This window comes from Fistularia commersonii, chromosome 22, assembly GCF_037954325.1.
Source record: "Fistularia commersonii isolate RoL2024-O1a breed Wild chromosome 22, RoL_Fcom_v1.0, whole genome shotgun sequence".
Taxonomy (NCBI): domain Eukaryota; kingdom Metazoa; phylum Chordata; class Actinopteri; order Syngnathiformes; family Fistulariidae; genus Fistularia; species Fistularia commersonii.
This window is the reverse complement of record NC_141305.1, coordinates 13,809,715-13,823,009: the sequence shown is the minus strand read 5'-3', so window position 1 is coordinate 13,823,009 and position 13,295 is coordinate 13,809,715. Positions and strand designations below refer to the sequence as shown.

The 13,295-nt window shown below is 43.3% G+C and overlaps 1 protein-coding gene and 1 long non-coding RNA gene across 4 annotated transcripts; one reads left to right on the top strand and one right to left on the bottom strand.

Annotated features, from left to right (window-relative positions):
* Nucleotides 1-7,078: 7,078 nt before the first annotated feature.
* On the bottom strand, nt 7,079-11,225 carry lmo4lb (LIM domain only 4-like b). 3 transcript variants are annotated; one of them, XM_086169921.1, is made up of 6 exons: nt 10,777-11,225; nt 10,643-10,694; nt 10,200-10,438; nt 10,014-10,110; nt 9,512-9,670; nt 7,079-7,733 (listed from the first exon to the last, which is right to left on the bottom strand). In XM_086169921.1, the coding sequence occupies exons 3-6, from the start codon at nt 10,412-10,414 to the stop codon at nt 7,725-7,727; spliced, it is 480 nt and encodes a 159-aa protein (XP_086026047.1). In that variant the 5' UTR covers nt 10,415-10,438; nt 10,643-10,694; nt 10,777-11,225; the 3' UTR covers nt 7,079-7,724. The 3 variants fall into 3 exon arrangements, with proteins under 3 accessions (XP_086026047.1, XP_086026046.1, XP_086026048.1); XM_086169920.1 differs by having other exon boundaries at nt 10,643-10,734; nt 10,882-11,225; XM_086169922.1 differs by lacking the exon at nt 10,643-10,694 and having other exon boundaries at nt 10,882-11,225.
* A 161-nt stretch (nt 11,226-11,386) lies between these two features.
* Nucleotides 11,387-12,181, top strand: LOC147221767 (uncharacterized). Its single transcript, XR_015107877.1, has 3 exons — nt 11,387-11,465; nt 11,537-11,633; nt 11,817-12,181. It is a non-coding gene; the product is annotated as an uncharacterized LOC147221767 (long non-coding RNA).
* Nucleotides 12,182-13,295: the final 1,114 nt, after the last annotated feature.

The window sequence follows — 13,295 nt, the reverse complement described above, 5'->3', positions numbered from 1 at the left end:
TATTTAATTGTGAAATGAAAATCCCTCCTCACACATTTAGCCAAGAGATTTGTAAAGTAGTGATGACTTCGACTCTCACAACATGAGCGAGACCCCTGTTTGCTGCATCTTTCTACTGGGTCATTTGCGTTCACTTTATTTGTCAGGGTGACTGCGGCTATGTTGGTAGAGCAGACGTCCTTTTAATCGGAATGTGGGCTGTTTGCTTCCAGGCGCCTTCTGTCTGCATGCTGGAGTATCCTTAGGCAAGATACCGAACCTCAAGTGGCCCCCGATGGCCTGGCTAGCTCTGCCGCTCTGTGTGCGAGAGTGAACGCTATCTGGTGTAAAATGTTTTGAATCCACAAGGTGTGAAAGTGCTATTTAAGTTGAGACCATTTACCAGTTTACCAGCAGCCTGCAGCTGAAAACAGCGAGTGGCTTTAGTGCAAACTTTCATTAGAAAAACAGTCCAATTCCTCTTGTGATATTCAGATTCAGCCTTGAAAAAAAGAAATTGTGATTGGCAGTCAGTTGGCTTATTTAAGAATAAGAATAAGAATAAGAATAAGAATAAGAATAAGAATAAGAATAAGAATAAGAATAAGAATAAGAATAAGAATAAGAATAAGAATAAGAATAAGAATAAGAATAAGAATAAGAATAAGAATAAGAATAAGAATAAGAATAAGAATAAGAATAAGAATAAGAATAAGAATAAGAACAACTTCATTTATTCCGAAGGAAATTGTTGTGCCAGAGTTTCAAGTAAAACATAGCAATAATAAATAATAGTAGGAAATTGTATAAACAGTAAAAAAAAAGGAGGGGGAATTAGAAATACAAATAAAACTATAAAGTGTCAAAGTAAAGGCTATTAAGTGTTTTAAGGTCTTAAGTACAAAGATTTGAAGATTCCCTGCGGCTGAAGGAGGAGGAATTAAAAAGTCTGATAGCCTCAGGTAGGAAAGACCTCCTGTGGAGTTTATTCCATGGTATTTGCGTGGTTATCAACACGTTTTTGATAAAAAACAGAGCAGTGGACTTGTATAGTGGAAATATTAATCCTGGAATCATCATGACCATTTCAGCTGTTCAGCCTGCAACATATATATATATATATATATATATATATATATATATATATTCATTTCTGTTTAACAACAAGATCCCAAAGACATGGCTGCTTTATTTCATCCTTGCCATTGATGCCTCTGATACATTGAAACATTCCTTATAAAACTGTCCATGCATTTTTCACCACAGTTCTGTATACATGCACACACAAACAGGGACACACACACAAACACACAAACACACACACACACACACATATATATATGTATAAATGCTTTCATTTTACGTAAACGAAGAATAATATGCAAACAGATGAAAACGTGCAGCTCTCATGACTAATAGAGCTCCTCACAAGCGTGTCGTTGACACTGTAAAGGCCCTGTTGCTGCGCTACTGTTAATTCTCCTAATACTGTTTAAAAATGGAAGCTTGCACTGATTTACTGTGTGTGTCACCAACTGTAATTACTTACACCACTCGAAGCAGTCGCATGTTTTTTCACGTAAAAACATTCAGAATTTTCTTAAAGGTAGCGCACAGCAAGAAAGCCCTACAGAAAACCTCATTGTAAATTCAATGTTTTATTTTCATCAAGGCGATGTTAATGCTGCTCCAAATATAATGCTCTTAATGTTCGTCTTTCCAAAGACCACCATTCGAGCCTATGGAGGAGTATCAAACGTGGAATTTAAATATTCTTGGAGGCGTAAGAGAATAGAGGCGTTGCTTTAGTAACATTCATCTGTGTTTGCCTCTCTATCTCCGCTTCCTCAGCCGTGTCCAGCACTGTCACCGCGGTTAATGACAGACGAATGCTTGCTCGTTCCTCACACGCTTGGAGTTGACAGTGTAATGGTTCGCTCCGAACTCTTAAGTGCTTGTTAATTTAATATGCAAATCAGTCTCTCGTCAATCAGAGCGCATCTTCATGAAAACGCTTCTGTAAGGCGGGTGGGTGGTGCGAGTCGACAGCGGCTGTGGGTGTAGCAGGCCAAAGAAAGGGTTGAAGAATAACTAGCCTGCACGCTGAGGGCATGGCGGACGGCTGAAGCCGGATAAGGTGACATCACCGTCACCTCGGCCTCGCCCTCCCATGATCAGTGTCAGGCGGAGGATCGAGCCTCAAAACATTATCAGGGAGCAAACATGGGCGTCAGGCTGCACAAACGTAATACAGGGAAACACACTCATCCGGCCACATCTCTCCGTGAACGACAGACCTCAGCTCCGCCGTCGCTTACTTTAAGTGTGCTGAGAGTAAGGTGAGCGTGTTATTGGGAAGGTAGGGGGGGTGGATTGTGGATTGTAGGCAGTGTTAAGTCAAGCAGGAACCCTCAATGTTGCTAATTTATTTACAGATTTAATTAGATGGATAGAGCCCTCACAGATATAAGCAAGAGAGGAGAGATGTTGCCAGCGTTACAGCACTTTAATTATGGTAGCAGGCTCCTGATCCCTGCGCTCCACTGTCTGGGGAGCCAGTTAATTAAAATCCTCATTATTTTACTTTTAATTAGTTCCCCCCTCTTTTGTTTCCTTTCACCATATGGTCGTGTTCCGTGGTCAAATTAACGTAATTGAGCTAATTAAGCCGATCACTTTAATTATTCAAAGCATTCTGATTGGCCAGGAGAAGTTTTCTACACCCCCAACCCCCCCAGCTCCCCATCCCTCCTTCTGCGTTGACATTCCTGTATGAAGCTCAGAGTTGTGTAGTCTCTCCTTCTCGCTCTTTGTCATTATGCCTCTCTGCTCCTCCGAAGCTGAAGGCAGCGAGTTGTGGCCGCAACGTGCCTCAGTTCTTACATGTTCCAGCAGTGTCTCGTGTTTCACTCGCGCCCAGAGCAGCGCACGGCACCACGTCGACAGTTCAAAGATGACTTTACACCATTTAACAAACCATGGTTGTGACAAATTGGGGGGAAGTCAGAAGTTGTGGTAGTAGCATCTGAACAGTCATCTGGTGCCATATAATAGCTCTGGCAGCCTGGGCGTCTTTCACCAGGACTTCAGCACACTACTTTTGCATTGGCATGAATGTGTGTGTGTGTGTGTGTGTGTGTGTGTGTGTGTGTGTGTGTGTCTTTGTGGCTTTTCTTTATTTTCTTTCTTTGCTTTTTTTTCTTTCTAAATGGTGACAAGCAGATGGCGGATTTACTGCAAACATGCTTACATTGTGCTTCATCGCCTAAGGGCGGACAAGACTTTTCTCTCCATTGGTTGATTTCATCTCATCAGGATGGCTTTACAACAGGGCCGCATGACCTGCGACTTCAACCTGACCTTTAGTATATATTTATTTAAGGCCATAATCATTCACATTCATTTTCTGTTGTGAAATTGTGAAAGTGACATAATTTTTCCACATTTGGGTTAAGTTCAAATATACAATCTATCTATCTATCTATCTATCTATCTATCTATCTATCTATCTATCTATCTATCTATCTATCTATCTATCTATCTATCTATCTATCTATCTATCTATCTATCTATCTATCTATCTGGGGTTCTTTGTCAAAAAGAACAATACAAAGGCTCATCCTCTCTCAACCACACCTCCTATACCGCTTGCCAGTTAGAAGAAGAAGAAAGAAAAGAACAACGAAATGTCACACCATGCAAATCTGTCGAGGTTTGGAAAAGATATGACAGATGCGTAACAAAAATTAATTACAGCGGGATATCAAAGATGTTGGGGATCCAGTTTATATGAAATTAAAAGAGGTAAAGTTTTACAATATTTTGTGAAACAGCAGGAGAGGAAAAAAAATAAAGCCCGATATCTCTGCAAACACACATAAAGATATGAACGTGATTGTTGAACCAATTAACTTCAAACAAGGAGCAAGCACACTAGATTGCGCAACTGCTATCTAAACAGGGACCTTTCTTGTTGTCCTTGATGCAAAGTCACACATCTCATCATCATATAAAATCTGCAGGAAGCTTAACTTGTGTAGAACCTGCTGGAACAGATTGGGGCAAAAGACAATTTATTCAGACACCATGAACTCTACCTGTCCATTGCTCTGTGGAATTGGCCACTGATTGTGAAAATTTAGCAAACGTCGACTCTCTTCTGGAATCTGTGTACTTTATGAACACTGAAAGAAACAAAGCAACAACAACAAAACGGCCATCTGTTGAAGATGGGGCGGCAGGAAAAAAAGCAACATGCAGCGATTTAAGCTGCAGTAAAAAAAAAATAGTGGAAGTAGGTTGAACTGTGCAGCTGTGAATGCAGAAGACCAGGGCTGTGAGGCAGAACAGGACACATTTTCCTCTGAGCTTTAACTCAATCAGTGAATACTAACTTTAAATTAAGATCATTTTGATGGTTCTCCGTTTTGTCGGACAGTGACCAAAACCTCGGTTGCAGTCATTTTTGCTTCCATGATTCTTTGCTTCTAAAATCCTCACCAAGCGGTTTGGTTGCCTGAACTAAGAAAAGCACTTTTGCTGCTTGGACGTTTCAAAATAAAAGACTAAAAACGAGGTTACTTGTCAAGGAAATGTGTTGGCCGTTTCCCGGACTCGGTTATATATCAAGTCATCAGTCACCGAGAAATAATCCAAAGCATTTGGAGTAGATTGGAATTTTTATTGGTAATGGTTTGGTTCGACAGCAGGCTCCTGATTTGATGCTTTACATCTCAGCCCAGCAGATAACAAGTCCATTTGTCGATACAGAGACGTGAAGGTCGCTAAAAGTTGAATATTGCAATTCATTTCAAATGAAAATATCACCCATCTGTACTCTTACATAAAACAATGTTGCCTTAACCTGCCTCGGTCACTCTCTCCATCCTCTTCATCTGAACAGAATTTGTGAGACAAGTCTTGTCTACTCTTTATCTTCAACCTTGAACCTGGATCCTGGAAGGTGGAACATAGAATGTGGGGAGCCGAAACTGTTTAGCTTGGTTCATTTCAGAGACATAAATTCACTGTCTTGAAATAAAGAAAGCGTCTTTTGCAACTGTGTATATTTGGAATCTGGACACTTTCCTCGCATATTTTCTCTTGTTAGACTTTTAGTTTATTAGGTTATAGATAAATAATAAGGGTTTGTATGTGTATGTGAGGTTTAAGCAGAAAATACTAAATACCATGACTGAAGTCATGCGATGCATGCATTAAAGGGACCAGTAGAGAAGAAGGAAAGGAACATATCCTTTTCTTGGTATTCGTACATTTCAATCGAGATATACAAGATAGTAAAATAAATGAATAAATAAAATTTAGGAGACCTCTGTGTCAATGACCCATACTGACTATTTCCAAGGTTTTGCATTGTAGATACAGTGTATGTGTTTTGTTTTCTCCAAAAATATTTTACATAGATTTTTCCCTTATATTTCCCAATAGACTTTTTTTAACATTAACATTTAACTGCCCTTGTGTATTTTATCCACAGTCCCGAGGGCACGCAAAAAGAACGTATAAATAAATCAATCAAACCGGACATTATTCTGATGCCATTCTGAACATTTTTTCAAAAAGGAACAAAATAGCGATGTATGATGATACAAATACGTCCTATTTTGATGTCTTCGGAGACGTTGAGTTTTCGGAGGATGTGACTGGAGAGCTCAAACCCAGAAAAATGTGAACAACGGTAAAGTGGCTGAAATTCAACAAACAGCCGGGGACACCGCAAAGATACAATGTGGCTGTGAAAGTATTCGCAGCCGCTAAGGCTGGCAAATCGGCCGACGGTTTTCCGCACACAGAGCTCCCACCTCCCGGCTACCCTCGATGCATCCCGTCACAAGGAAAAGGGGCACGAGGAAGGCAGCCATCTTGGATCTGTATCAAAGGAGTGTCTGGGCAAGAAGGAGACACTCAGCAGTCTCCCTCTTCATCATGAGCATGTAAAAATACCCTGGCATCGTTTCGTGTCGTCACACAGTGTGAGGTGGAGGAGCTCAGGCAATTACTCTCATCTGCATGTGTTAATATGATTAATTAGCAGGAATAAACACTCCTATGACACAAGCTACATGGTGAGCCGCACACCTGCAGAAGCTCTGATAAAAGACAACGCCTCATGGCAAAGAACCTTTTCTTGAGACCTGCTAATTGGCATCTGAGAACGTTCTGGCTAATTAGGAGAAGGCAGATGAGGCTTGATTAGTTTGAATGCAAAGTGTAACTCGTGGTGCGGTGGGACTCGGGAATGTGCCGGGGTTTTATTTCTTCACCATCATGATACGAAGATAATTGTAATTGTGAGCATTTGCATACGTTAATGAATTTGCGTGACACCTCTTGATCAGACATGGAATAAATAATTGATGCGGTATCAGCACCTACCATGACAAGTGGGACATTTCGAATTAGCTAAGCGCATTAAGGTGCAAGTTTGATGGCTGCCATGCTCGCAGGCAAGGTGTGAAAGTGGAACAGATGCTATCTTCTGCTAACTGCACGCCGCGCACTCATCGCCGCTATCATAGAGATTAACTCCCAACCTCTGATGGAACGCTGAGACTTAAAGTTTTTACATAGCATTAAAACGGCAACCTGAATTAAAGCAAATTAGATGCAGCTCGGAGAGATGACTTTCAGGGGCCGCGTGGAAAGCGGAGTGGAACAAAGAGCTGTGATGGGAAACAAACCAAGCTGTGTGGGAGCGTTAATTGGAACACGGTAAACAGTAAATACATCAGATTGTTTCTAACGCCCTGGATGCAGAGGGGGCCACTCCCCTTTAATTAGCCTTCTTCCAGATTAGGCTTTATTAGAGGCATGCAGCAATGGAGCCAGTCAGCCACAGGACATGCCCCAAGTTCAGACCCCCAGGAGCTCCTACAGCAGATACAGGGCTCATGTTTAATTGCTTCTGTAAATGGTCAAAGCTCAAGCTCCCTAATTCCATTCCTTGGGGTAATCAGGCATGTTTTCACTCTACAGGGCTGTGCAGAGTGAGAGGGAGCAACGCATCCACCATGCAAGGTACCGTGCTCTGCAGTGCCACCCCTCGTGTCGCCAAGGGGCTTCAAAATCACCTCCACTCACTACGTGATCATTTTAATCGCATTTTGTTTTCCACACACTGAACAGGCAGCTAATAAAGAAATAAACCTCTACAGATGATAAAAGCAAGTTCACTGGGTGGTTCCATGGCAGGGTGTCTGAAAAATGTGACGTCAGAGTTCTCCTCGGAAAAGTTTCTTGGATCGAGTACACCTTGACAGTTGTTTTTATGCGAATGCATAGGTTTCTTTTTTGCCTCACTCCAATTCATTTATATTCACTGCCCAGTGATCTCAGAACAACATTTACAAGAGAGATCAAGAAGTTCATTCAAAACACGATGCAACTCGGCTTTACTGACTGTTACTGTAGTCCGATAACTGTTCACTCGGCCTCCGGTTGATCACGCCGGCTCTTTTCGACAAAGTTCTGCGACTCAGTCCAAGTCCAGGGAATTCAGTGGAGTCCATTCACACTGCACGTCCTCGCGTGATGCACAGAGCTTTAATATTGGATACAACAATAATGGGACTTTGTATAGAGTCTGGGACGGGACATCTCGCTGAAAACCCGTCCTCTCAGAGAGAGAAAGATGTGGGGCGAGGATGAGAATCCACGACGACGGTGACAATAGCAGAAGAGCATGTGAAGCCTCTGGGGTGACTCGGGGGGGAAAAACCAGCCACTCAGCAAACCTGCAGACAGTTAAAACATGTCAGCTCGAACACTACAGTCATCTGGTCATGCGACTACCAAAGTTTCTGTTTCCTGCAGATTCATCTTTTTTCATTCGCTAATATCACATGGCATTTCAGCATTTGTAGAAAAGGATATTGCAGTGAATGCACCTGTTCCAATACCATTCATTTCGTACAAGACTGATACACTACTGTAACACATGCTGTGTTTTCTTCTGTCATACATGTGTTTTAGTAGACTAGCAGGAGACTCTTTTGGGCACCGAGCTATATCCAAGAGGACTATTCCTACAATACTAATAAGTCAAATCTGATTTCTCATTCATTTGATTTTAACCAAATAATCCAATCTGATAAAACCCAATAAATCAAAAATATATCTATATATTTCCACAATGTAGAGTGTGGAAAACACGTTGGAAGTGTCAGTCTCACTACAAGATAGAAGACTATCAGCCAGAATGAAAGGAAAGGTGGAGGAGACGGTGGTGAGTTCATCTACAAACACTGACAATGAAGAAAAGACGGGAGGCAGAGCTGGAGGTCGCAGAGATGAAGATGCTGAGGTTCTCGTTGGGAGTGATCGGGATCGAGAACATCGGGAATGAGTCCATCAGAGGGATGGTTAGATGTTTTGGAAAGAAGGTCAGAGATGGTTGGGTCATGGACAGAGGAGGGACAGTGAATCAATTGGTAGATGGATGCTGGTATTGGAGGTCTCGAGGACGACCAAAGAGATGATTGATGGATGTTACTAGAGAGGATATGAAGATAGTTGGTGTGAGAGAGGAGGATCCAGAGAATAGGGTTAGATGGAAAAGGTGGATTCGACGTAGAGACCCCTGAAGGGAAAAGCCCAAAGGAGAAGAAGATATTTCCATGACGTAACACAAATTGCTTTACTAACCCTTACCTTTAACTTTTGCTAAAGCCCAAATTAAAGAAATACAGTGTAGGAAAAAGGTTTGGTCTGAAATTCTTCATACAAATATATCCTTTTTTAATTAAGATAAGGCTTTATTGATCCCCAGTGAAGAAATTTGAACGAGGAAAGACATTTCAATGTCATTTGGTTCACTGATAATTGATGTACTTGTGACCGATCGCTACGTAGTGTACATTAAAATACCAATAAAAATCACAACAAAACTATGATTTGTGTGACTGATTTGTCTCCATAATGGCTATTTTTCATGTGTCGAAGGAGAAACAGAATCATTGATCTATGACGTGTTCTAGCTCATCGAGTAAAACGATATGCATAAATATAGTAAATTCATATTATCTTGAAGAATGAATAACAGAATGGAGTAATAGCTCATTGCTATGGCAATAATACTCATGCAAGAACATGTAAGGAGCATCGTAATGCAGCATTTGATTCAAAATAAAGCTTATTTCAAACAATCAAAATGAATCATAGTCTGCAAGATGACGTAATGTATCTGTAAGAAATCATTTATAAAGCAACTTGACTTACACATAATTCAATTTGCTCTGAAATGTGGTACTCAAAGTCAGGAACAGACATTTCTTGAGAGAATAAACTTTCGGCTTAAGTAACGACGATGCTGTTCCTGAAGGCCACCCCTCCTTCTTTCTACTTGATCTGCTGAGATTTCGCAGATCTCTCCGTACTCACGTACTCACGATTAGCCACGTATTGCGAGTGCCAATTCAAATTTTTTTCTTTACCCGCTTGGCTGCATCTTTCTGCAGTTAACCAAGTTCTCGGGAAGACAACGTACACCATGGCCACAGTGCAAGCTATTCACCTTCTGGTCTGTCAACACCGAGTTGCTCTGAAGTGGAGGCAGGTGGCTGTTGAGCAGGGCAGCGCCGGGTCTGTCGTGCTCGCAGAAGATTGTCCCGTTGATGTAATGGAAACGATCTCCGGGCATCAGTCTGTTTCTACACGTAGCGCAGCTGAAACACTAAAGCAGACAAACAAGCATTCAAAATAATCCAGCTGGCATCGAACCAAATTCGGGCAACCTTTACTCTAAAATCAAGTCAAAACAGCAAAAGAAAGGTGAAAATCTTCTATCTCGTCCGAGGGTGGTGATACTTGGGGAACAATGTAATGTTATAATTTAATGTGTAAAAAAATGTATTTGGGCATGTACTTAGTGCTCAGGAAAAAGGGAGAGCACATTTTGTTCCTCTACACGTAATGTGGGAACGCATCCTCCTGTCGCTTTGCACCAAATCCCAGATGTTTCTGTCAAACAAGCAGCGGGAGACTGAACAAGCTGATGTGAGCGCTGGGGGCTTTACCTTGAGGTGGTAAACATTTCCCTGTGCCCTCATAACCATCTCGTTGGCCGGGATCGACTGGCCGCAGGCGCTGCATGCCCCGCTGTGCCCGAACAGCCTGCGAACACAAAAACACAGATTGCTGGGTCGCCTCCGAATGGAAAAAATAAACATAATTACCAGCTTCCGCTCATCTCAAGACCTCACCTGATGTAGTCGCTCCGACACAGAATCATGCCCCCTTTGCTGTAGCAGGTGGTGCCAATGTCCCCCAGCTGGGCTTGGCAGCAAGAGCACTTGAGGCAGCGAGTATGCCAGTATCGCTCCATGGAGAAGAGCAGGAAGCGGTCTGCGATCTTCCCCCCACATCCTGCACAGGACCTGGGGGTTGCTGGTACGCCTGAGGCTTGGCTGTTCACCATGTTGACGCGGGCCCTCCGCGGCTCCTGCAACACGGAAAACCATCGGGGTTGTAGGTTAGGCCGGTAGGATAAAGGACACCCAACTTTGCGGTGACCCCTACACCCAGAGCTCCCGTTGGCCTGGACACAAAAATACAGTCATGCAAAAACCGCCAACGCCCCCGCATGTGCAGCCAATATTCCACTACGTACAGAATATTTATCCAAATAATGAAAAAAGATGCGAACCTTTCACTGACTCGCAGGCGGAGGTTGCAGGCTTAACATGAAGTTCTGACGTCTACTTTGGAAATGGGGGAAGTCAACAAACGGGAAGAGTCCTGCTCTCAAACCGAATGTTAGAAAGACACGGTTATTCTTACCCAAGTTTCACCTTGAATACTTTTGCAACCGCGATTGTGACGTCATCACGAGCCTCGGCGATTTGGAACCCGCGCGTGAAGCGGAAGACACGCAAAAGACGTTACCTTTGCCTCAGCCGAGCTGCTCCCACCTGCGTGGAAGTGTCGCGAAGCCTCCTCCACCTGCGTTGAACTTTACAAAAGTGGAAACTGATGTCAGAAACGCCTCGACACGCCCGGAGGGCTCCGCGGTGTTCCAGGAAGAGGCAAAGAAACGCGGCGTATATTCCTGGGACGGGGATAGTTGGGGGAAACTCTCCGACACGGAGCCCGGCCGAGAAGTAACTAGACGGAGGGGAGAGGAGGAAACATGAGGCGGCTCCTCTGCCTCATCGCTCCCTGTGACGGCGGTGAGTATGTCAACATGCCTTCCGTCGACTCTGACTCTTTTGACAGCGACACTATTCATCAACTTGCGCAAAGCGGCTATTTAAATGATCGGGAGGGGGAGCGTGACGTGTCTAGCGAGGCGGCCAATAGGAGATGAGTGGGCGTGGCCTCGGTCGGGACCCATTTATGAGTTCATGGCCCACTAAACTGCACACTCTCACTTCCTGCACATCCTGTGCACAAACTGTCATGTGGGTCACACGCACTGTTTTCATAGTTTCGTACTATCACTGCAGCCTGACTCCTCACGGTGACTTCAGGTAGTGACAGATGATAAAAAAACAATCTGTTCGTCTGGCATTATCTCATGATGGTGTTGCGTTTTTGGCAGGGAAACACCCGGGTGACGCTAAAACGTCTAGCTGTTGTTGGCCGGAGCCACGCCACACGAGTCTGCAAGTTAACCAACTGTTCCCGCTCAATTCCAGGTAAAAAAAAAAAAAATATTGCACCCCAAACCACACCGACATCATTCCCAGCAACCCCAACATCACAGAAAACAAGCATTATGATTTAAACATGACATAAGCCCCAAGATTTGTTACTCACTACAACGGATTAAATACTGTGACGCTATGACATCATATTGAGTTGTGTTTCAAATTCCACAGGTAGACGGATGCTGGATTTGGAGGTCCCTAGGAAGACCAAAGAGAAGATTGATGGACGTAGTGAGAGAGGATACGAAGGTAGCTGGTGTGAGAGAGGAGGATTCAGAGAAGACGGAGAAGGTGGATTCGCTGTGGCGATTCCTGAAGGGAAAAGCTCAAAGGAATTTTATAATAAGAAGAAGATCAATAGTTCTTGTCCCTTACATCTCTGGCACAGTTATGATGTAAGCCGCCGATGTTAAAGGGTGCCATGTAAGATGAGAGGCTTGAAGAGCGAAACTAAAACAGGCAATAAGAAATGGACAGTGATGATGGAGTTCTGTCCAGCAATACACTCATACAATCTGTCCTCTAACATTCCTTTTTTTAATCCACACTTCTTGGTCGGTGAAAACACAATGCGTTGTGTATATGCTGAATGATGAAACATTGTCCGGCCCAGAAAGAGGAGTTCTCATTTAACAACTTTCATCAATTTGGTCTGGCTGGTCAACCGTGTGTTCAGGACTGAAACGTCACTATCGTTAGAACAGCAGTGCTCACAATCACTGCTATTTGAGACCACATGTTTCCCTGCCACCTGCTTGGCCAGCACCAGCTTTCACTTTCTCTTCCACTGTTCTTGCCGTGGAGTCGCTGAAACTTTCTGCTCCATCATCTCTGCTGGTTAACATCGACCGCCACTGGCGCCGATGTCCTACAGGGCACCTGTGGAAATTAAACCACTGGGGTGGAAGAATGCGAGAAGGACTGTGTGTTCCAAAGCAGAGAGAGAAAAGAAAAGGCAGGAGTTTTGACCTAGAGTGGGATTTTGAAGGTTGGGAGGCTGGGATGATGACAGAAAAGGCTTGAGAGTTGGTTGACATGATGCAGAGAAGGAAAGTGGATATACAGTGTGTCCAGGACATCAGGTGGAGTGGAAACAAGGCTAGAAGCTTAGGAGCAGACTTTAAGTTTTACTAACATGGTTTTGATATGGTATCACAGAGAAATGAGGCAGGAGTTATCTTGACGGAGGGGATTGTTAAGAAGGTTGTGAAAGTGCAAAGAGTGTTCAATAGACTGATGAGTCTGAAACTAGTAATTGAAGGCGTGTTGCTAAATTTTGTCAGTGGCTATGCCCCGCAGATGGGATGTGAGTTAGAAGAGAAGGAAAAATTCTGTAGTAAGTTAGATGAAGTGATGCAGAATATTCTAGAGAGGGTGGTAATTGGGGGCAGGCTTCAGTCGACATGTTGGTGCGGGAAATAGAGGTGAGGAAGCAGTGATGGGCAGGTTTTGGATCCAGGATTGGAATGCAGATAGACAGATGGTGGTAGACTTTGAAAAAAGACTGGAAATGGCTGCAGTAAATATTTTTTTTCCAGAAAAAACAGGAACATAGGGTAACTAGTAATAGTGGAGGTAGGAGCACGCAAGTAGACTACATCTTGTAGAGATCAGTGACTGCAAAGTAATGGTAGGTGAGAATGTAGTCAT

What these genes read in the sequence shown, in the direction of transcription:
- lmo4lb (XM_086169921.1), bottom strand. Translation starts at nt 10,414, where the DNA reads ATGGTGAACAGCCAAGCCTCAGGCGTACCAGCAACCCCCAGGTCCTGT. An exon ending in TGTCGGAGCGACTACATCAG is followed by an intron (nt 10,111 to 10,199) that starts GTGAGGTCTTGA and finishes TTGTGTTCGCAG; the next exon opens with GCTGTTCGGGCACAGCGGGG. An exon ending in GAAATGTTTACCACCTCAAG is followed by an intron (nt 9,671 to 10,013) that starts GTAAAGCCCCCA and finishes TGTCTGCTTTAG; the next exon opens with TGTTTCAGCTGCGCTACGTG.